This window comes from Lonchura striata, chromosome 19 (assembly GCF_050655825.1).
Source record: "Lonchura striata isolate lonStrDom1 chromosome 19, ASM5065582v1, whole genome shotgun sequence".
Classification (NCBI taxonomy): domain Eukaryota; kingdom Metazoa; phylum Chordata; class Aves; order Passeriformes; family Estrildidae; genus Lonchura; species Lonchura striata.
The window spans coordinates 5,150,371-5,173,599 of record NC_140721.1 but is presented as its reverse complement, the minus strand read 5'-3'; the positions used below and the strand labels follow the sequence as shown (position 1 = coordinate 5,173,599).

The window sequence follows — 23,229 nt, the reverse complement described above, 5'->3', positions numbered from 1 at the left end:
GCGGAGGCGGCGCCGGAAGGAGGCGGTGGCGGCGGCGGCGGCGGGAGGATTTGGCGGCGGCGGCGGGAGGATTTGGCGGCGGCAGCGGCACCATGAGCGTGCGGCTGAGCGAAGGGGCCATCGCGGTGAGCGGCTCGGCGTGGGCTGGGGTGCACCTGCGCCTGGGCACGGTGCGAGGTGAAAGCCGGGCCTGGGCACCGCGCCCTGCCCGGTCCTGAGGGGAGAAGCAGGCCCGGAGCGGGGCCTGGTCCCGCGGGGGTTTCCTGGTCCGGCGGTGGCGGCCGCACCCGCGTCCCTGGCTTCTCCACGGCAGTTCCTCCTCAAACCCTTGGCTGTAGGTCGGGCGCGGGGTCTCAGATGTTCCTGTGGCGCTTTCCTGAGCGTCTCTTTCATTTCTGCAGGCCATAATGCAAGGGGAGGAAGTCTTCAAGCCCGTGCTTCAAGTCATCGTGAGTACTGTCCCTTCCCTCGGTGGCTGCTCTTGGAGTCCTGAGTGCAGCCAGACTTTCCTCTGCAAAGAAGCCGAGCAAGGCTGCTCTACTTTTAATTCTCTTAATTTTGTTTTACATTGCTTGGGCTATGAAGTTGATATTAGTGCTCAGAAAAGCCGAGTAGATAAGTCACTTGTTAATGTCGCTTTCTGGTTTTGAAAAGTTTCTGAAGAAATGTGAACTGACAGCCTGTTTTTTTGGTTTTTTTTTTTTCCCTGCAGAATACACGGGCTATTGCCACAGGAACTGGGCCCCCACGTTACCGAGTGCTGATGAGTGATGGGGTGAATACTCTCTCCTGTGAGTATGACAAGCTGCTGTGAGGTTTTTCTAAGTGTGGACATGCTACGGGTGATGAAGTTCCTACTCTGGTGACTTGGATGCAAAGTGCTGAAATAAACATTGAAGGAGAATGTGTTTTTTTCACTGGCCCACAGACTCTGAAGTGTGCAACTGCGTTTTGTCCTTTAGGTGAAATGTCTGGCTTTTGGAACATTGTGAAATATGAACAATCAATTTGCTGCAGGATGTAATGAAAATACAGAAACCTATACATATAACATTAATTTAAAAGTAATTTAGCTTAACTTTCCTCTTAGTTCTTTGATATACAAGCGTTCTAGCTATCACTGCACTCTGAAGTGTGGGGAATGAATACAGCACACTTCATGGTCAGTTTTGGTGACTTCTTAGCAGTTGCACTGTTTTCTTTGTCAAGCTGTAGATCCAGTGCAATACTTGACTGGCTGAAAAAAGTGTGGCAGCCCCTTTTAAAGCTGTCATTGTGAATTATTTAAATATTTTCCTTCTGCTCCTGCAGCATTCATGTTGGCAACACAGCTGAACTCCCTGGTGGAAGAGGAACGCTTGTCAGCCCGGTGCATTTGCCAGGTTAACAGATTCATTGTCAACAGCCTGAAAGATGGAAGGTATTTGTGTTAATCTTTAAGTTCAGCCCTACAGAAAGGCAGCTGCATGAGTGTGTGCTTTGTGACTAAGCAGAGGCCAAGTGCTTTTGGTTGGGATTATCTGACAATACTCATGTTTTAGGGTGTAAGAGGGACAGTCCACAGCAGAAGGAAATTGCAGAATGTGACTAGTGAGATCAGATGTATCTGGTACAGTGATATAGTAATAAAAAATTTCCAGTTGCAATACTCCACCTCCAGCTGGAATACTCCAAATACTTGTACAAAGCTTCCTTAAAATTTTCTGCTGTTGAAAAGAAACAATAAAGGTATCTTGTTACTTAGGTGTTGTGGGATCTGGTCTTTTATTAAAATTTGAGGAAATAGGATAGGAGGAAAATTTGAGGGGATGGGTACTGCAAAGTGGGAAGGGATCCAGGTGAAACTATTACAGAAAAACTGTGTGTATGTCTATCAGGAGATGAACTAAGGTTTGTATTCTTTTTATTCTGAAGAGAAGACAGCAACTTTTGAAGCAGGGAATAAAAACCTGGTATGGTTTAGCTATTTTTAAAACACAGTGGTTTCCCAAGCTATTTTTGGTGCCTGTTCAGGCCTGCCCTTGATGCAGTGATATCAAGTATCCTTGATATTGTTTCAAGTTTACTTGTCCCTCAAGAGAGGGCTTAGTTGACAGTGGAAAGCTTTTGTCTCCCAGATCCATAATCCAAAGAATCAGCCTCTTAATGCTTGGTTTTCTCAGCTGCTGCAAAGGATATCCTGAGATGGGAGCTGCAGAGGGAGTGACAGTCTTTGTTTGTTGTCTGTTCTGTTGTAGGAGAGTGGTGATCCTGATGGATGTAACTGTCCTGCAAACTGCTGATCAGGTTGGTGGGCCTATTGGCAATCCCCAGCCATACAATGAGGGTGAGTAGCTGCAAGTAAACACTTTTCTGTCACCTCAGAGCCTTTCAGCTTCTCTCTTTCACTTGAAAAAAGCAGTCAGACACATTCAGGGATTTTTTTTTATGCTCCAGATCTTCAAAATCCTTTTTGTTTGTGTCATACAAACTGGGGTTTGTTGCTATTTTAATAAACTCTGCATCATGGCTGAAGCTTGAGTCTCTCCATGGTGTTTGGAGCATCCATACCTTATAACCTTGACAGGTTTTTATTGTAGTGAGTGGTCTCTACCTCGAGTTCCAGTAAGTAAGCGGAAGCGATTTTATGTCTCCTCATAATGAGGAATCAAATAGATTCTAATTTCTCCTGTCTGGAAAGAAACAGGAGGAGGAAGATGGAATAATGATCTGTAAAAGTCTAAGATGCCATGGAGGGGATGAATAAAGAATGATGAATCTCTCTCTCTCTTTTTTCTATGTTCATTTGATGCTCTTCAGCTCTTGTGTTGTCAGGCAGTGGTTGTAAAACAAAGGCTGCACCACACCCCTAAACTGCACAGTTAAATTATGGAACTTGTGGAGGTAGGTGCCAAAAATTGGCACAGATTCAAAAAGCAATTAGATGTGAAAGAGAAATCCATTAAAGGCTGTTAAACATAACAATACATCCTCTGCATGAATGTTAGGTGCAGGAAGCACTAAAACTTAGATTGTTCCAAGTACATAGACAAGAGACTGGTATGAAAACAAGGAGAGCACAGAATTCCCCAAGCACCCATTCCTACCATGCCTAGCTGAAAAAGGATTGAGGCACTGGGTGGACCTTAATCTGACCTGCCATTAATCTCTTTGGATCTGTTATGTTGCATAAATAACTGTGTTCTTCCCTTTTGTGTGCTGAGCTTGCAGTTCTCATGCAAATGGTTTTTTAAATTAAAACATTTTTCCCTCTGAGAATGTTCAAAAGCCTGCTCTCTTCCAATTCTGATCTTTTAAAAAGGAGGGAGAATAAGAAGCCCTTAAAAGGAAATATTTTAACAGCTCTGTCAGTGATGTATACACAGATAATGGCTGGAATTTAATAGCAAACAGCTCTTCCTGAAGATTTTTTTTTTTAATCCTGAGAGAAGTGGACTAATATATTTTTATTGCTAAGGGACAACACATTAGTGTCAAGAGTTTTCTGTAGAATAGTTTGGACAAAAAGTGGTGGTAGGTACATTGCTCTTCTGGTTAAAAATCTATTCTGTTGCAAAGGCAAAGATATCTTTCTTCATTAACTTTTTCCAAGGGAATTAAGAGGGGCGTATGTTAAATGAGCCTAAAGAATCCTTTGTTCCTTTGATAGTTACTTAGCTAATTGCTGTTTAAAAAATGTGTTGACATCTCAGATTTTATGGTTTAATCCCACAGTTGCTGTAGAGACCAAGACTTTCAGAATAGCTACTGAGCAGACTGTTTTGTGCCTTTCTCCCATTTCCCTGCTTATGTGATACAAGAGCTTGTGAACTATAGTGTTTTTCAGTTATATTGTTGCTTAGAAACCACTGAGAACGTGGTATCTGACAGAACTGAGCTGAAAATATACCTTTAACTATAAATTCTGGTAAAATTACCATTACTTTGATCAAAGTTGTGTTCTTCATTTGGACTTACAAAAATACTCTGCAGTGAAGGTTTCAAATCTAAACTCTTTTGGAGATGTTACAGGTCTGTGGTCATAATATGTGTGGGTAAAAAGATGCCAAAAAAGATGTAATGTGTATTTCGTTTGAACACTGATCTTATTCTGACAACTTCATACCCTTTTATTTGATACTAAATAAGGTTTCTGATACAGAAGATGGTAATAATTTAGATTAGGTAAGCTTAACTCAGCCAGCTCTGCAAACTGCAAGATTTATCATGAAGGCCTTGATGAAATGGCAGAGGTGTGTATTTCAAGCTGGATATTCTCTAAGTTCCTGTATATATTAATAAATTGGTATTTTTGAGGGACACTCAGCTAAGGCAAAATGAACATCTTAAATGTACTTTGTGTTTCTGTTAAAAAAAAAAAAAAGTTCTGGTATTTTAAAAATGTATCTTTTAGCCCTACTTTTGGTTTTCCTTGAAATACAGATCTCAGACTGCCAGACCTAGGATTAAGGAATATTCTTTCTCAGACTGTAATAGCACAGTGGGACCCAGGAGGGTGAGAAGCTGGCTTTTGGCCACTTTACATGGGAGCAGTAGGTGGTTAATCTGCCTAACAAGGAAGCTGGAGACACAATCTTCTTATTACAAATCATAAAAACTTTTCAGGCAGCCTCTCATAATAGTATTGAAAATTAAGACTGAGCAGTTTAGTTCTTGTTGAAGACTGGATGGTTGTGTTATTACTGTCGTTAATCTCATTCAAATTACTCTGATGCTGGACTTCCTTTTCACTATGACAATGACTTGCTACTTATGTTCAACTTCTGTCATTAATCTTTCCATGTTGAAATGTTTATGTACTTACACATTCACTTGAACGCCTTACTCTTGCCCTTCCCACTGCTGTGATTTAGAGGTGTGTTGTTTCAAAGTGCATTTTTTTTTTTCCCCTTCTCTTCCTTCCCTGCTGCTCAGTTTGGGGGCAGGTCTTGTGTCATGGCACTGTGGCAAAACCTCTTGGTGACAAATTATTGGAAGCTGAGGGTTCCTGTTACACAGTTATTGCCTTTGAGTGGGCTGTGAGGCAGCTGCAGGCAAAGGTCACGGGTTTGCCTAATCTACCACATATAGAAGAAATGTGAGCAGGTATTTCAGCTGCTTTTTTCACCTCCTGCTAATAAAAACTAGCAGCAAAAGCCAGGCAGCCTCTTCGGTTTTCTGAGCACTTTAAGTGATCTGTAGGCCACCAGCCACCAAAAATCACAGTTTAGGAGTCCCTAGGCTCTCCAAGCGAGAAAATTGGAGAGATATTTCTGCTACTTCTGTATTTGAACACATGCACAGATGTGTGAATTTATTCTTACTCTGTTGAGAAACACTCGGCTGTGGGTAGGCAGCCATTAAAATGTGAATTTGTGTTTCATAACGCACACGTGTTCCAATGGACGTGGTGGTCTTTGGTTTGGTTTTCAGTGGAGTTTTTTTTTTTTTTGAAATCACAAATTCCTACAGAAAGAAACATATTTGGAACAAAAGTAATAAGGAAACCTCTTGCTGCTTCATACCCACATTCTGTTCTTCTTGAATATTCCTCGCCTGACCAGACATATTTTTTTCTTGTTTTTCCACCTTCCCTTGCACAAAATGAATTTGGGTGTGGAGTGCTGACCCTCTGAGCACCTGAGGCCACGGAGCAAGGGGGAGACCTGGCTCCTCCATCTAGTGGAACCTGCAGTAAATACACATTTTGCTGTTTGACGTCACGCTGTTGCCAGGGAGACTGTCACCAGTTCACCGATGTGACTCTACTGCGGCAAGTTAGAGATTGGGCTTTGTGCAAGGACCTGGATTTTGGATTAAAAATAACCAGAGGGTTACTTCTGGAGACTCTTACCGCATCAGGCAGAACCACACTGGGGTCTCCTTGTGTTGCTTCTGCTCCTTTCCCATAGTTTGGTGCCATCACTCTGTCCTGGGATTCTCTGCTTTTGTTCCTTGTGGTGCTCTACAGACTTGGTCTAACCTTCTTTTCCACTTTCTTTGACCATCTTCCTCCTCACATCCCACATCTCGGGGGTTTTGCCTGCTCAGGCCTATGTCTCCCTGTAAAACAAGACCTTAAGGATTAGTTGTCTCCCAAAGGACAAAAATGTTGGATATTTGCTCATCTAGAGGCAAATTATATTGTAAAGGAATTCAAATTTTTGAATGGTAAATTAGTCGTTTAATGGACTTTTACTTTGGATATGCCTGTCTGCTCTTTCCCTTGTAATTTATCATTTAGAGCAAGTGAAAGTCCTGAAATCTAAAAAAATGGACACTTGTTCTTACTATGGCATCGCTTTGCTCCCTAAGCAATTTACTGCTGTGTGCCAAGAGCGGCCCTGGTGAATTCTGAAGTGATGACTCCATCACCCCCACATTAAACATCTTCATATTTCAGAAATAAAATGCAGCAGATGTTTTCTTTGTCTTGGGTTAACTACAGATTTGACTTTACCCAGTGGATTTTTGGCGCTTTCTGAGTGATGAGACAGAATTCTCTACAGTTTTTTTTTTTTATCATAGCTGTTAGGTAGGAGCAGAAACTACCTGTCAGAGCAATAGCAGCTGATAAACACTGAAAAGTTGTCAAGATTACTTCAGGGCTGTCCTTTTAAATCACCATCAGCCCTAAGTTCTTTCTAAGTAGAAAGCAGTTGCTTGAGGAAAGAGATCTGACTGGAATTCCTTCATGGTAATGTTCAACAGATATCTGGCTGTTCTGTGTCTTAAATACCTGGATTTTAGCATGTTCTCTGTGGGTTTAATGATTTTTTTTTTCTTTTTTGCATGCAAGTCTTATTTCCTGAAAGGGTACTTTTAATTAATGTGCTCCCTGCTCTATGGTCTCTTTCCATTTCAATTACCAGGACAAGGGCAACGTTCTGCAGCTCCAGCAGGAAACCCAGCAGCCAGCAAACCACAGCAACAAAATGGCAATTTGTCTGGAGCAGGTAAGAGTCATACTGGGCAGGAATTCTGATATGTGATCAGTGAGAAAATGTAGCTTCAGTTTAAATAAAATCCTTTCTCTAGTGGTGTTCCACTAGAAGCTCTCCATTGAGGAGTAACCCATAGCTTGACTAGGTGAATTCTCTCAAGAGTACTCTATACTTGGTTATAAAAGGGGAAAAATTGTCCTTTTTTTTCCCCAAGGGAAAAAAAGCCCAAAAAACCCCAACTTTATTCAGTTTCCATTGCATTCTTGAAGCAATGCTCTGTGGACACCCAAATTAGACTGCAGTTTGTAGCTGGCCACCAACTGTGTGTGTTACCAATGCTGAGATAGAGGCCAAACATTTTAGGCAATACACTGAAATTAAATACATCTAGAAACGTGTTTTTTTTTGATCAAGATTCCAGAGAGATACTGAAGGATGCAGTCAATTTAAATGTCAGTCTGTATACTTTTTTTTTTTTTTTGAGCTAAAAAGTTGTCAATCCTAATTCTTGGTGCTGCTTTAACTTGTCTGTATTCTTTACCCCTGTGCTTAGGAAGAATTTTTAAATAGTAAAATTTTGACATTTGCTTAGAAACTTGCAGCAGAAAACAAGCTTCTCCTTCCTTGCTTAAAGCTGATCACAAGAGTTTTTTTGCATATACATTGACAAGATTGAGTTTAGAATTAGAAATATCACTTTATGTCAAAAAACTATTTGTGGGGTATTTTTCCTTAGTTGTTCCCCCAAGTAGTGTCTTGATCTAACACTTCCCATCCCTGGAAGCGTTCAGGGCTGGGTTGGATGGGGTTGTGGGTAGGGTTGTTTGTGCAAGGTGTCCCTGTCCCTGGCAGGGGGTTGGAATGAGTCCTTTCCAACCCAAACCACCCTGTGATTCTGTTATTTTAAAGAATTTACTGCTAAACAGTTATTTGCCACTTAAACTCTGTTCAAGAGGTTGACTGTGGACACATTTCCACTTAAGTGCAAGCACTCTAAAGGGTCTGAGAGTGTCTCTTCTACAGCATTTTGCAGCCTAGAAGACACTTGTGACCAAGAGCAGAAATGATGCAACAAGCTTCAATCCCTCTGTGGTGCCCACGTGGCACAGGGTGTTCCTGGAACTTTGCCTGTGTGGCTCCTTATGGCATGGTGGGAAAGTTCTGCACCCTGAGTTGATTTTAACCTGATCTTTGTGTGTGAGGCTGAAATCCTCTCTGCTCTGTTGTGGTTTTTGGAAGGTCCTGCTGCTCCCAAGTACCACGCTCCCTCCAACCAGTTTGGAAAAGCGAGTGCTCCCAGTGCCCTGAAGACACCTGGGGGCTCTCAGATCAAAGTGGTGCCAATTGCCAGCTTGAATCCATACCAGTCCAAGTGAGTTCTTGTGGTTTGCCAGGCCTTGTTCATCTCACAGGCATGAAGGAACAATAGCTTTGCTTTGATTTTCTATGTGTGAGTCTCAGTCAAATAATTCATTGAGTTCTTTGGACTTTATTGGTTAAGTTCAAACAAAGCAACCCAACAACAACCACAAAACCACCCAGAGAAACAAGCAGAAAACCTTCCATAGAAAACACTGGTGGGCTTTGTTTTGGTTTGTTGGTGTTTTGTTGTTGTTTTGGGTTTTTGTTTAGGGTTTTGTTTTCTGATTTTTTTTTTGTGGCGAAGAGTGTTCTTTTCTTTCTTTTTTTTTTTATCTTTTAAAATTGCATCAACATTCTTTAACAATCTGAGATTTGCCTTGCCATTGTCTTGGTGCAGCTGCCCTGCTGAGCTTGATAGGTTTTTAATATTTTAGTTGAAAATCGATTGACTTGTCTGGGTTTTTTTTTTTCCTAAAGCAACCTTCTTTTCGGTAACTTAATGACAAAACAGCTCAGTAAGCTATTCACTCCAGCTACTGAGCTGTTGAAAAGCATGAGGATGTAATTATTTAGTGAATGACATTTTTAAGTTATGCAAACTGATTTGATTACCCAAGTTAAATGCGAATCCTATAATTGAGCTCTTGAGTTCTGGCGTGGCTTTTCAGAGCAGGCAAACTGCTGTGTGAGAAATGTACCCTAGAAGAGTAAAAGATTTGAGGCCTGCTTCTGTATAGAAGGATTGTTCACTATTATTATCATACTGGATGCTTTATGGCTGCTTTGTTGCCTTCTGTACAACTTTCTGTCTTTAATGGTCTAGGCCATTAAAACAGAAAGCAGTGGAAAGAGTTGCCGAGGTGCAGTGGGAAGATTCTGGCTTTTAAATAGTCACATTTCAGTTCCAAAGGTTTGTCAGGTCAATCTCTTCTTTAAAAAGGTGCAAAGAGATGCAGAGCACTGATTTCTTGAATGATTTCAGGTGGACCATTTGTGCTCGTGTTACCCAAAAAGGTCAGATCCGCACGTGGAGCAACTCTCGTGGGGAAGGAAAGCTCTTTTCCATAGAGCTGGTTGATGAAAGTGTAAGTGTCATATGTTGAGACAAAGCTAATGTATGCCAGATGCTGATGAAACTTTCATAAAGACAAAATAGAGGAAATAAAGCACATTTTTCGGAAATGATTTTTTTTTATTACAACTGAAACTTGCATCCCTGCATTCATTAAGTTGCACATCAACGTGCCAGTTTTTATCCAGAATGAAGTCTTAAATGTGCAACATTGCTGATTATTTTTCATCAAAGTCTATAGTGTGTGACTGGATTTTTGCAGCTTCAAAATAGAGTTGTTTATGCAAACTGACAACCTAATACTGAGGGTTGTGGTGGTTTCCTGTGGATTGAGAGCGACATCTCCTCCTGGCTGAGCTACACCTTACAAAACAGGGAGTGAGAGGAGCCTTACCTCCAAGTTACAAGCTTTCAATTTTCATGAGGAAATTGGTGTACAAATTATTGTAACACTGAGAAATTTCCTCTGTGGTTTGTTTGGGGAATGGTATCTGGTTAATCTAACTGAACTTGCAGTTTGTCAAACCTCTTATCAAATTACAGCCTTCTGTCGTGAAAACAAACAAGATTCTGCTAGATTATATTGAGTGTAAAATGTGAGGTTAATAATGTAACATGTTGTCACCAGGCATTTGTTTTCTCTGCATAGTGTCTATATTCCTTTTTTTTCTTTTTTTTTTTAACAGTGTTTATATCTAGTGAGTATAATTGTTATTAATTCTTACTTATAGACATATCTGAGTGGGAGCCATCACAATATACTGTGTGTAACTTGTGGAGCTGTGGGGTCTATTTAAATTTTATTTCATCACTGCCAGCTTTACCGGTATTTTCAGAGGTGTTTCTATGATGGATGCAGTTCTTACGCCTTTTATTCTGAAGCTGTAGATGTACTAATGAGAGTTGAAGATGAGGTTTGATTGTCAGGTGTAGAATATGTCAATTTAGCTCTAACTACAGATGTGAAGAGAATGTTGTTTGTTTCTCATACGCCTGGAGCTACCCTGGCAGACCCCACTGTCTCTGCAGGACTGCTACCACTTAACATTGCAAAGATACATATATTTTTTTTGAAATCTTTTTCCATGCCAAATTTCACTTCTGACCAGCTTTCCTATTTTCCTGCAGGGTGAGATTAGAGCTACTGCATTCAACGATCAAGCAGACAAGTTCTTTCCACTCATTGAATTGAACAAGGTATGGTAGCTTTGTGCTTTCTTAGAATGACAGGAGCTGGAAGAGAGGAACTTGAGCCTAGCAAGGATTTTTAAAGGTGAACACAATCTATTTTCCCTGACTACTGATAATATCCCCTGTTTCATTGCTTTCTCCTGTAGGTATATTATTTTACCAAAGGCAATTTGAAGACTGCTAACAAGCAATATACAGCTGTTAAGAATGACTATGAGATTACATTCACTAATGAGACTTCAGTTGTGCCCTGTGATGATGCCCAGCATCTTCCATCTGTTCAGTTTGATTTTGTATCCATCTCTGACTTGGAGAACACGCCCAAAGACTCGATTGTTGGTCAGTCAAAGTAGAAAAATGGCAAATTCTAAAGCTTTGAAGTTTGATTTTTATGTCCTGAATTCTGGGCAGGTGGTGAGCATAGGATGCTTTGGGTGTTGTGATCTCTTAATTGAAGTCATCCACTGATTGTTGCCATTAAAAATTCCTCAGGCAATTTTCCTGTTAAGATGATTTTGCCTGTTTTCTAACAATATATAACAACTATTCTTCAAACTTGTACTTCAAACTGGAGACAGTAGGTGATAGTTGTTTATTGTACTGTGATCGTTGTTTTCCACAGAAAAAGGCTGAAGGAAAAAATGCCCTTGCTCAGCATGTGTGCATTTCATACCTTCTGTGATCTTGCTTTCTTTCACTATCTAATTATCTCTGTAGTGATTTTGGCATAATTCATTGCATCCAAGTCCAAGTTGCATGACTGTTTTGGCTTGCTTTATGAAGTATTGGAGGTTTGTTTTTCTGTAATTCGTTGGGCAGAGTACTCCGGAAAAATCAGAGGCTTGGGTGGGGGCGAGGGTTCTCAGGTTTCGGAGGCACAAGATGCCTGTGATTCAGAGACATTCAGCTGGGGATTTTCAAGGTAGATGGGTAATATTAAAAGTGGTGTATTTTTAGGGACTGCACAGGGGATAGCTTTAGCTTTTACCACCTGAGCATGCAGACTTGTTAAAGTTGCAACTTATAATTGCAGAGTTATGTGGAGGCAGGAGCCAGTTGTTTCATTGTGTTACAGTCACTTTGAAGGCTCTTGCTTGTGCTTTAACAGCAAGTGTGTGTTACATGATCAGGACTGAAGTCCTTTGACAGAATGTGATGGGAAAAGATAGTACAATGCCTTGATCTCTCTAATGTGGTGAGGCTTGCATTCATGAATATCTTAATGACTGCGTCAACAAAATTAAAGCACTGAAGAGTTCTGTAGTGGAACATCCCTACCATAATACACTTAATTTCCATATCAGATTTCATTTCAATAGGGAGCTGGGATACAAGGTAAAAATCTGACAGTAGGTTTGAATTCTTCTCTTGTGATCTTGTGTTCTCCAATTGTGACCCCTGAGTAACTCTAAATTGTAACTGTTTCTCAGATGTGATTGGAATTTGCAAGAGCTACGAAGATGTCACTAAAGTTGTAGTGAAAGCTAACAATAGGGAGGTTTCAAAGAGGAACGTGCATCTGATGGATACATCAGGGAAACTGGTGACAGTTACACTGTGGGGAAGTGAGGTATGTGCTCTCTTACCTGCTCTTAACAAAGCTGCCTTGGTGTAGGGTGAGGAAGTGCTGTTGTCACCTGAGATGGGCACAGCAGTGACACAGTCCTGGGTGTTCAAGGATCAGGGGCCAACAGAAGGTGAAAAACTGTCTGGTTGCATTCAGGTGTGATGTCCTTAACCTTTCCCTGACAAACTGCTGACATGATCTGACTAATGTGTTCTGAACAACTGCAGACATTATGTCTCAAGCCAAAATTCTGAAAGTAACAGGCTCCTGGTTTAGGAAAGGGTGTGAGCTGCAGCTTGATGATGGAAAAGCCCGGTGGCTATGGCTGTCTCAAAATGAGATGAATTTTATTTGTAGGGTGGGATACATGTTATCCCTAATGAGCAGGTTGAGAGGCTCTGTCTCAGACTGAAGTTTAATGCATCAAAGCCATGGAAGTGAAAGTTTGAACAGTTGCAGTAAAACGCTTCCTTATCTTTTTAACAGGCTACTTTGTTTTCCACTGTTGTTATAGATACTTAGGGATTTATGTGCCAATCTATAAAATGGGAGTGATCCTGCCAGCTTGACAGTGATGCTTTATGGCTAAATGATCAAGTGCACTGATACTGTAGGTACCTAAACACCATTAACCATCTGCTGATACAGATGAAGTAAACTGAAGTTCAGTATTGCAAAGCCTTAAGATTGAACTAGGTTATAATAGGAGAGACTACTGGTATACAATTCCTGGATTAACTCTTCCAACAGAGATCAGGGTCTGTGTTTTGCAAAGTTAAATCTGTTTAGATCTGCTTGCTTGTAGAATAGAAATATCAATAAGTATTGAGGGAGATTGATGTATGGCTTTCAACTGGCACAGTTAGGGTTAGAATCTGTATGTCCTCTACAGCAGTCACTGCCATCACTGCTGGGATGTGTTTTCTGCTTTTGCATCTCATGGGTACAGTAAGTACTGCTGCAACTCCAGCTCATTTGTTATCTTTAAGTACATGATCCTCCCCTTGTTTGCTGAGTGCTGTGGGGTCCATAAAATCTATACCTTTCAAACCCTCTCTCATGCCATGAGGTTCTTTGTTAGTGTCAGACTACTCAGGTGATGGCAGTTGAACAGCATTAGAGCAGCTTTATGACATAAAAAACAGAAGATGGAAAGTTGAGTAAAAATGTTTGGTCAGCATAGCTGCACTTCTGTGTAAGTGGTAGTAAGATGGACATGATTGGCTCAGTGAAGCTGAGTGAGTTGTTTCATCTCTTGAGGAGTCTGATATGAACAATTAATTTTGTTTGCATTCCCATAACACATCTCCCTTCCTAAAATCCTGGTGTAAAGCTGCTGACAGAGGGGACCAGTCCTTTCTAACAAACCCGTGGTGTGATTTAAGAATTCTCTGGTTCCCCAGGAAACGAGGTGTTAGGATTGCACAGAAAATTGTCACCTACCTTTGCTTAAACTCCTAATGACACCATTCAGAACCTTACCTTTTAGATACACTGGGGCAGTTTGAGTCAGGCTTGGTCTCTTGTCATGATCTGTGAATTATGACCACAAGTTCAGTGCCTTTCCTGTAACATGCTGCTGCTGCTCTCTGGTTTTTCACACATGCAGGCTGAACAGTTTGATGGTTCCAGACAACCTGTGATTGCCATCAAAGGAGCCCGTGTGTCTGACTTTGGTGGCAGAAGCCTGTCTGTCCTGTCCTCCAGCACAGTTGTCATCAACCCTGATAGCCCAGAGGCTTTCAAGCTCCGAGGATGGTAGGAGTGTGTTTATGTAGCTTTGTTTCAACCTTCCGCAGAGTATTTGTTTTATTTTGGTGGTTGTTTTTTTTTGTTGTTGTTTTTATTTTGGTTTTGTTTTGTTTTGTTTTTATTTGAGCAGTGGGTGTAGCACTGAGGGAAGGTGGCAGAGGCTATGGCTTCCAGGGCTACAGAAGCTTCTCTGGCTTGCAAGCCCTAGAGCCTGGAAGGCTGTCCTTCTTAAGTTGTTCAATTCAAAAAACTTTTAATTCCATGACAGACCTTGAAAAATTGAAATCGGGGTAGTGCATGCTGACCCAAAGCCTTGGAAGGCAGCATGAAATCAGGCTTGACCAGCTCTACTTTCTGAGGCTTGATCTGAGAGAATGGTATTTTTTCCCACAGGCTTTTCCATTGTGTGGAATCTGATACACACTGAGTTAGTGTGGAGGGACTGTTTGACATCTCTCAGTGTCTAGTTCTTGTCAGATATTTTTCAGATAGCAAAATAACTCTTTTTATTGTCAGGAAAACAAAGCGATTTCATTGCTGCTTCTCCTGTAAGTAGTTGTTAAATTGTCTGTTGTAAGTATGAATGTGGTGAGATGTGGTGTGTGTGTGTGTGAAGAGGGTTAAGTGCCAACAGCATCAGACTTGTGAATCCTGAGTCTTCAGATTCCAGTTACATCACCCAAATGTGGATGAAATAAATGGCATCCTCCATTTGTCATTGAGCTCTCCCATACTTCAGAGGCTTGTTGGAGATAAAATTGATTGTGGGTCTGAGCTATTACTGTCATGCTTTAATTAAGCTCAATCTTTGAGCCTCGTTGGTGTGTTTGTGAAATCACAAAGCCCATCACAACAGGAATGCAGTGCAACCTTTTGCTGAAGAGCTGTGCTTTTCTGATCTTAACAGAGGAAGCATAATCTTTTCAATGCTATTTGCTTTTCCATTCGAAGCTGCTGCGAAGATAATGGTACCATGTAATTTAATTTTAATTATGGAAATATCTTGATGCCCTTAAATCTTGTTATCTGCCTGGCTCTAAGAAGTGTGCAGTGCGTGGTTTGACCACTAGCTGGCAAACAAATTGCAGTTATATAGAACAAAGCTGTCCTCCTTTTGTGGGTTTATAAAATACTGTGCTAATTAAGTCAGACTATTAACTTATTCTGAAATGCTATTTTTGTTTGCAATATACACATATTACTGTAATTGTTTCCTTTGCAATCATTGATAAAAAATCCCTCCTGTATCGAGTACATGAAAATAAACGCAAGCTTTTGATAAGTCCGTATGGTCTGCTCTCCAAAAATAGAAGTGCATCTCTGTGCCTGCAGGTTTGACTCTGAGGGGCAGCTTCTGGAAGGTGCCTCCATCTCTGATGTGAGGGGTGGGCCAGCAGCTGGAGCAAATACCAATTGGAAAACTTTGTTTGAAGCCAAAGCTGAGAACTTGGGACAAGGAGATAAGGTAAGGCATGGCCACTCAGTGCAAGCTTTGTCTGTTGGGGAGAAAATAAAAAGCAAGGCTGTGTGAGGTGTTCTTCTTATTGAAGTAGTCCAAGTGTTGAGCAGTAGGTATTTACTGTTTTGAAAACTGTGCTATTAATTAATATTGTTTTTCAAATAAATCCAAGCTTGTTGGTGATGTTGCAACATGATACTTTGTTTGCAAGAAAATTCTAAGTCTCATGTAAATGAAGGGAGGAGGATGTTTTTACCCCAAAGATGTTCAAAGAAGCAGCACAGAGTGTTCTGGGAAAAACAGGTGCATTAGGAGGAAGTGGTTTTCAAGGGTGCACACTTGGTCAATAGAAAAGCTGGTAATAAACCCCAGGTCCTTGGCTTTTCATTCCAGAAATCTCTCTAGGCTTATACTACTTTTTGGGTTTTTTTTGGTTTGTTTTTTTCTTGTTGGGTTTTTTAGTTTTTGTTTTGTTTTGTGGGTTTTTGTTTTGTTTGGGTTTTTTGTTTGTTTGTTTGTTTGTTTTTTTTTTTTGTTTTTTTTTGTCTCAGACTTAAGTGCTAAGATGTTTGGGATATACAAGAGCTTCTATCCTTGGAAAAAAATCTTTAAAATCATAGAGTGTTTTGGGTTGGAAGGGACCTTAAAGATCACCTCTTTCCAGACCCCTTATCATGGGCAGTGATGCCACCACTTTGATAAGGTTGCTCAGGGTCCCACCCAACCTGGCTCTGAACACTTTCACTTTACCTGTAATTCAGCTATTTTCTGTGACAATCTTTACCCATGCTTCTTAAGCAACCTCTATTTTTCTGCTGAAAGACTTGACCGTGGTCTTAAACCATTATGATGATTATTTTAGTGTGGTGAGTGGGTATTTTGTTCTGTAGGCTATAGTTTAATCAAATGCTTATCTGTAACACTACACAATAGGCTTTCTGTTTTTTTGTATTGGTTCCTGAAAGAAGCGTAGGAATCTTAATCCTGTGAAAAAGTGCAGATTTGAACAGACACAATGGAGAATCAAATATGCTTTATCTAAAGAAGACCTAGCAATTGGAGTTTCCTGCAATGGAAACACAAAATAATCTTGCTGTAGGGGCTTTATTAACATAATGGAAGCCTAAAAATTATTGCAACAGAGGGGTTGATTTACAGTTTCCCAGTAATCCATAGCTGTTAAGCTTTCTAATCCTAAATATCCAAGTATGGATGCCTTGCTTTTGTAGTTAATTCAGAATGGGGAAAACATTGAGTATTTTGAGGCTAATGTTGCACACTCACTCTCCCAGGCAGATTATTTTAGCTGTGTGGGCACAATTGTACATCTGCGCAAAGAGAACTGCATGTACCAGGCATGTCCCTCTCAGGATTGCAACAAGAAAGTGATAGACCAGCAAAACGGACTTTACCGCTGCGAGAAGTGTGACCGCGAATTCCCCAACTTCAAGTACCGCCTGATGCTGCTGGTGAGTGCCCGGATCCGATTTCAGGGCGTTTCCTTCCACGTTCCCAGCACAATCCAAGCAGGAAATCTTTTGAGGGATTTGTGCTGTTTGTCTGTCTGTGCTGCCTGTGAGTTACAGGGTGTTTAGCTGCTTTGTGTGCTGTACCTGAGTGAGGGATGTTTCATTGAGCTGATTAGCAGTTTGTTTTCCTAGTGCTCCAATTAAAAGCTTTTCTCTTTGCCAAAAAGTTGCTGCTAGCTCAGTTGGTTCTGGTTTCCAAGTGTACTATGCAGTGCAGAATACAGATGGCCCCCGCCTCTTCAGTAGTGAAGATAAACTGAAGTAAAATGGCATTTCTGGAGAGCAGTAATTGCACTTTTACAGCTGCTACCTATATTTAGTACAGTTTTTTTTTTTTGGTAGGTATTGTTCTGCCTCGTGCTTTAATGGAGTCTGCTTCAGAAAGTTGTCTGGGGATTATTATTGTGATGCCCACTTACACTGTAGGCATTGAACTTTCTCCTGTTTTACATTATAAATTAGAGTTGTATCTGCTTCTTAGAAATGCTCTGCCAGGTGGGCATGCAGAGAGAAGGGAACTATCCCTGCAGCCTTCTTAAAACATAAACTGCTTCTGAATAATTTTTATCAGATAACTTCTAGGAATACATGAATAGCTTTACATAGCAGAGTTGTTCTTGTAGAATATAAAGAGGATGTTGAGGCCTTCACACTCAAGGCCTTCAGAGCAGTGTCTCCCATTTCCTCATTCCTAATTGTCAAAGCAGCCAGGAAATGCATGTGAGCCTGGAAATTGATCCTTTAACTAAAACAATCTATTAATTGATCTTTTAGCTTTTAACTATCTTTGAGTGTTTCAACAGTTTCCTCGTAACATAACATAATGTTACGTGAATTTATGCTCCAGAACTCAAGTATGTGCAAAGTAAATTCAGTTTGCAGAGTTGCTCCTGTCCCCCTTGCTGGTTATTATTCTGGGATATCTGTTCCTGCTCATGGCTCATCGGTGGCAGCAGGACACAGCTGAGCATCCATCAGTGTTGTCCTGCTATGATCTTGTTGACCTTTCCCTATGGTTCAATCTACTGCCAATGTTAACTTGTGTTAAGTTATGGACATTCTGTGGAGCTTAAAAAAGGAAGGAAGTCACTGCTTTCCACCCACTGTGGTTGAAAGGACATACAGGTCAGGCTCTGAGAGTTACTGGAAATTTAAAACTGTATAGCTCTGAGGTATTTTTTTTCTTTTGTGTTGCCTTCTGTCTTTCTGGAGGAAAAGGCAACTGGATGAAATAACCTTCTGGGTTTTGTTGTTGTATTCTAGGTGACCATTGCAGACTGTCTGGAATATCAGTGGGTGACTTGTTTTCAAGACACAGCAGAATTAATTCTTGGACAAACTGCAGCTTTCCTGGGAGAACTGAAGGAAAAGGTCAGTCAATTAGCTTGTTGTATTTTTATTGTTTGCCTTGAAGTTGAACTGTGTTTCATTCATCTTGTATTGGGTGCCCTCAGATTTTTGGGGGTTTTGTTGGCTTTATTTTTTTGATCCTTCTGATAAGGCAATATTCTTGTAATGTTTTGAAGGCAGCTCTGGCAAAGATGTAAGGTTTGTGTGGAGCACCAGTGCTGATCCACCAGAGAGCATGGTCTGATATTTGTGTGTGAATGTACAGCAAATGTGGCAAAGGCATTGGGGCACATTCATGTACTTCCTGTGGGAATTAACAGCATTTAAAATACATAAACTAATGGCGTAGGAAAGAAAGGGATGTTCTGTTTCATTTGTCAAGGATTTGATTTGCCTTTTCTCTGGGTGATAGGCCAGCTCAGCTCAGCCCAAGGTTGTCCTCCAGATGTTGGCCTTCAGTATCTTTTACAAGTTTGCAGATCATTGCTTCTCCCTAGCCTGAAGTTCTTGGCAGGGACTTGTTTACTCTCCTCAGGATTATTTTCCACAGGCCATCTGCCTGAAGAACAGAGATTTGCCTGCTTTCCCCCATAGTTTGCTCCCACAGTCAGTCTGTCTACCCCTGAGCTCTTTTGGCTGCTGAAAGTTGGAGATCAGCCTGTCCTCATCACCTGGACCTGCAGAGGCAGCTCATCACTCCAGGGTTGTGCCACAGCCTTTGGGGGACTGACAGCTTTAACAGTGTTGGCTCCACTAGGAAAGTCAGCCTATTTTATCATTTTACCTAGATTGAAAGAATCTGCACAAAAAAAAACTAGTTTAGCAATGAATGCTGACAGCATTACCCCTAATGTGTTCCAAAAATTTGTTTACAAAATGGAAAAGTTCTAGAACACTTTGTATGTATCTTTGTTAAGTAGGCAGGAAGCTTTTTGAACTAATGTGTGTGAGCCCACTTTTGAAGGCTCTTTTTTCCCCCACCAAATATCATCAGAATTTTATGGGTCTCATGAAAACCACAGTTTGTAAAACAGGTCATTGGCAGAGGTGAAGTGACCTTTCTGTGTAGATTAGAACAATTTTTAAGGTTGTAAGTTATTAGACACTAACAGGTAGTATTATCTTACCTTTTGTCACTCTGTGCTTTTCTGCTGCCTTTGTCTTTTTTCCGACCAAAATAATCTTTTCCTGATATATTTTTTTTTATCTTGTGTACTGTATAAAAACTGTGTGGCTTTGTTTTGTTTGTAAATGATAATGTGGAATGCATGATAAGTTCTTGAATTGCATATGAGCCTTGCTGTGCTCCCAGGCTAAGGCTGGTTGATTCCAGGGCTCCACAGATATCCCAGCTGCTGGTTAACCCATTGCTTGGCTGTGGGAGGGAAATGAAGCAGGAGGCATTGTTGAGGTTGTTGCCCTGAGACACTGTTGTAGACCTCTGTTTCTGCAAAGCAGGGCTATTTTTCCTGTAGTATGGGATGATTTTGGGAAATTTTCTGCACTCTGGCTATCAGAGGTGAAGGGTACAAAGGTTGTGCTTCTGGGATGCTGAGTTTTTGTGGTATTACAAAGGCTGGACACCTCTGTTCTGTAGAAAGATGTCTAGCTGAGGGGATTCTAATTAGATGTGCTTGCACTTTTGCATTTCCATTTTCAGACATTCTTAACCTGTCAATATTTTCTTACTTCAGCCATGCTTAATCTCTGCTAGAGTTTAAACAAAATTTCTTAGTCTTTTTTTAATGCTGAAGAGAACTGGGTGGGGAAGGAGAGACAGCAGATCCTATGTACCAGTACAAACATGTAATGTCTTTTGAAGAGCTGCCTAATGGAAATGGCTGAGGATAGAAAATGGAACATAATATGGAGTGAGCCCTTGAGCGGGAATGCTTTGTGTTCCAGGAGAAATTGGTTTTGATTTGACACTTTTATGAGCCTTTAAAAATGGTACTCGATGCATTTGCAGTAAGCTTTTCTTAGTGGTTTTTCTCTGATAGAGCTGATGCAGTGTCTTGTGAAGTTGGTGGGAGTCTTTTCAGTGCTCACAGTATGGATGGAGTTCATGTACAGCCCGTGACCAGGCTAAGCAGAGATACATGTGCAAGGTTTTTCATCTGCCTCTTGCCTGTGCTTGTTAGATACCAAAGGAGGTAATGTGGGGTAGCAGTGACTGCTATGCTGAGGGCATTTTCAACTCACTAATGGTTAGCACAGTTTGTGACAGAGCTGCAGAGAGGAGCTAAATGCTTTATTAGGCGAGTTTTCTTATCCTCTAATCCATGAGATGGCCAAAGGAAGGGGTTTTAATATTCAGGAGGGATGTGCCTAAATTCTGTAATCTGTGAACCTAGCTGCTCCTGTTCACCTCCATTTGTTGTGCTTTTCTAAACCCTAGGAGAATCACTGTGTAGTGTAAAATAGTGCTGCACACAGTGAAAAACAGCAGATGTAACACTTGGAATGTGAGTGGAACTGGGGTGGATTCAATTCCAGATCAGATGCTCTGTCTGCTGCTGGAGTGACTGATCAAGTCAAGTGCATCTGGTAGATAAATGCATTAATAATTACTTGTCAGTATCATCAGGGAGATGCAGGGTTTTTTTTGAATGTCAGCAAAGGTTTTTACGACTCATATTTTTACAAAAATAAACTTTTTTTTTTCACAGTCTCCACGACTTGCCTGCTCCTTTTCTACTGTTTTGACAAATTGTCTATTATAAATGATGATGATGATGTTTAGTGTTCATATGGTAATTAGAAGCATTATGTTATAAATATGACACAGTCTTCTTGTGGTTATTAAAGCACGTTCAAGACATGGATCTGTTTTTTTTATAGAACATTCTCTTAAATAGGCTTGTATCAGGATGGGAAGGATACATGCAGCTTTGATGGATAAGCAGAAAACCAGAATGCCTAATAAGGCAATTAATGAGGAAATAGTTAACTCTGTCAGTGTTTGTGATCACAGCACAACACCAGAATTAGCCAGTTTGGCAGCTCCTGCAGATTTGTAGTATTTTTGTTCCTTACACCTGGTTGCAGATTCAGTGCAATTGTATGTTCCTTTGTTTAAGCTGCTAAAAAGTTGTCACCTTTTTATTTTAAAAACCTTTGAGTTATGGGTTTGGCATCTAAAATGTCATGATGGAAGACTCGGTGCTGCCTGTGTGGGCCAGGTAGTTCCAGTGTTTTGCCAATCTCCCCAAAAACTGAGCTGTTCTTGAAGTTCATGACACTACTGAGTGCCTGGAGTGTCTGCAGCTGATCCCTGTCTTTGTCCTTCCCTCAGAACGAGCAGGCTTTTGAAGAAGTGTTCCAAAATGCAAACTTCAACACCTACGAGTTCAGGATCCGGGTGAAACTGGAGACTTACAACGTAAGTGTTGCCCAAAAGGCAAATAATGTAACTTTTGGCTTTTGTAGTTGAGCTTGTCTCCATAGGAGGTGACTTCCTCCTCTAATGTTTGTGGGGAGAGGTTTCCCTTGCTCACAGAGAACAGAAGACTCCAAAGATCACACAAATGCTGTCAATCTTGAGCACTGAAGGAGGGATCCTTGCTGCTCCCTCTCAGCCTCATAAAGAGTGGCTGGTTTCACATGAAAACAACATAGCAGCTCTGGGAGTTGTGTTGGCACTCCCAGCTAACCCAGATACCACGAGCACTAAGCTACTGGGGCAGAAGGATGTTGGAACCAAATGCCTGGAGTGCTTCATGTTCTTTTACATACTAAAATTTCTTTTGCAGGATGAATCTCGTATTAAGGCCACAGCAATGGACGTCAAACCCGTCAACTACAGAGAATACAGCAAGAGATTGATTGCCAACATCAGGAGAAATGCTCAGCTGGGGTGAGGAGGCCAGTGCTGGCTGCTTGAGCCTAGAATTTCCAGGAAAAACCCAACAGATAATGTTACATGGACATTTTCCCCACCTCGTGTGTGACAATTTGGCATTAGTTACACCCAGCGTAGTGAGCTGAGTGATTTGATGCATTTCTCTGGAGATGTGCCCTGGGAGGTAAGAGTGCACTCTGGCCACGACTTTGTAGCCTGTTGTGGTCTGTTAAACTCTGACAGAGCTCAAGAGGAATCTCTAGACAGATTTCCAAGGTCTTTAGACAAACCACTCACAATGTCTGAAGTAACTTTGCTCTTTTCCTATATGTAAAGCTGAATTATATAACCATTTTGTCTTCTTGCAAGGAGGTAGTGACAACCTTGACACTTTAACTTGTTCAGCAGAGGGCAGGAGGAGCAGTGTCATGGAGCTTTCAGATCTGGACAAAAGAGAACAGGTCTATTAGCACAAGTTAGTTCCCTTCCCTAGAATTCAAAGGCTTTCACTTTCCACAGGTGCCATGCAGTCGTTAATGCTTGGAATGGCAATATGGTAGAATTATTAATCAAAGACATATCTCTTATATCTGAAGAATATCCTTCCTTCAGGGTTTAATAGACTGAGTCAGATGGGTCTGATATTAATCAAAATTGTCTCTTCTGAGGAAGGCAGATAAGCATTGACTCTCCATCCCCCAGGGAAATCCAGGCAACTACAAAGCATTGCTTTAGTTTTCCCTTCAATTAATACTATGGATTTCTGACTGATTTTTTTTTTTTTTTTGGCTTACAGTTCCTGCCTATACATGTTTTGTATGTTTGTATGTTGAGTTTCTTTGGTTTTATTTGTAATGATGTTAATCAGAAAGAGGTCTTTAAGTGGGGGGTGCTTTGTTTCAATAAACAGTGTTTAATTCCTGTGTAGTGAATTTTGCTTTCTTTGAACACCAAAGACTTCTCATTACTGGAAAGCAATTAATTAGCTTTCATAATAAGCATTCACTTGGGGGAGATGTTACCTTATTACAAACTCTAAGGTTAGTCTGAAGAATGGAGACTTCCTTGCCTGATGTTAACAGCATGGAAATGCAGTGATATTTTCACCATTTCTGTGCCTGAGAATGCTGATGAGCTGGCACTTCTGGGATTTTTATTGACGTTTACACAGCAGTCTAAAACT

The 23,229-nt window shown here is 40.9% G+C and overlaps 1 protein-coding gene across 1 annotated transcript; it reads left to right on the top strand.

Annotated features, from left to right (window-relative positions):
- Window positions 1–11: 11 nt before the first annotated feature.
- RPA1 (replication protein A1) lies at window positions 12–22,973 on the top strand. Its single transcript, XM_021551024.3, has 17 exons — window positions 12–125; window positions 402–449; window positions 713–791; window positions 1,312–1,420; window positions 2,238–2,326; window positions 6,852–6,935; window positions 8,163–8,295; window positions 9,268–9,370; window positions 10,486–10,554; window positions 10,695–10,887; window positions 11,979–12,118; window positions 13,725–13,873; window positions 15,200–15,332; window positions 16,619–16,795; window positions 18,119–18,226; window positions 21,501–21,587; window positions 21,958–22,973. The coding sequence occupies exons 1-17, from the start codon at window positions 93–95 to the stop codon at window positions 22,063–22,065; spliced, it is 1,842 nt and encodes a 613-aa protein (XP_021406699.1). The 5' UTR covers window positions 12–92; the 3' UTR covers window positions 22,066–22,973.
- The last annotated feature ends 256 nt before the right edge of the window (window positions 22,974–23,229 follow it).

Bases quoted from the DNA above. Each gene is read 5' to 3' on its own strand.
- RPA1 (XM_021551024.3), top strand. From the start codon at position 93: ATGAGCGTGCGGCTGAGCGAAGGGGCCATCGCG. The intron at 6,936-8,162 runs GTAAGAGTCATA...GGTTTTTGGAAG, and splicing joins TGGCAATTTGTCTGGAGCAG to GTCCTGCTGCTCCCAAGTAC. The intron at 15,333-16,618 runs GTAAGGCATGGC...TCACTCTCCCAG, and splicing joins ACTTGGGACAAGGAGATAAG to GCAGATTATTTTAGCTGTGT.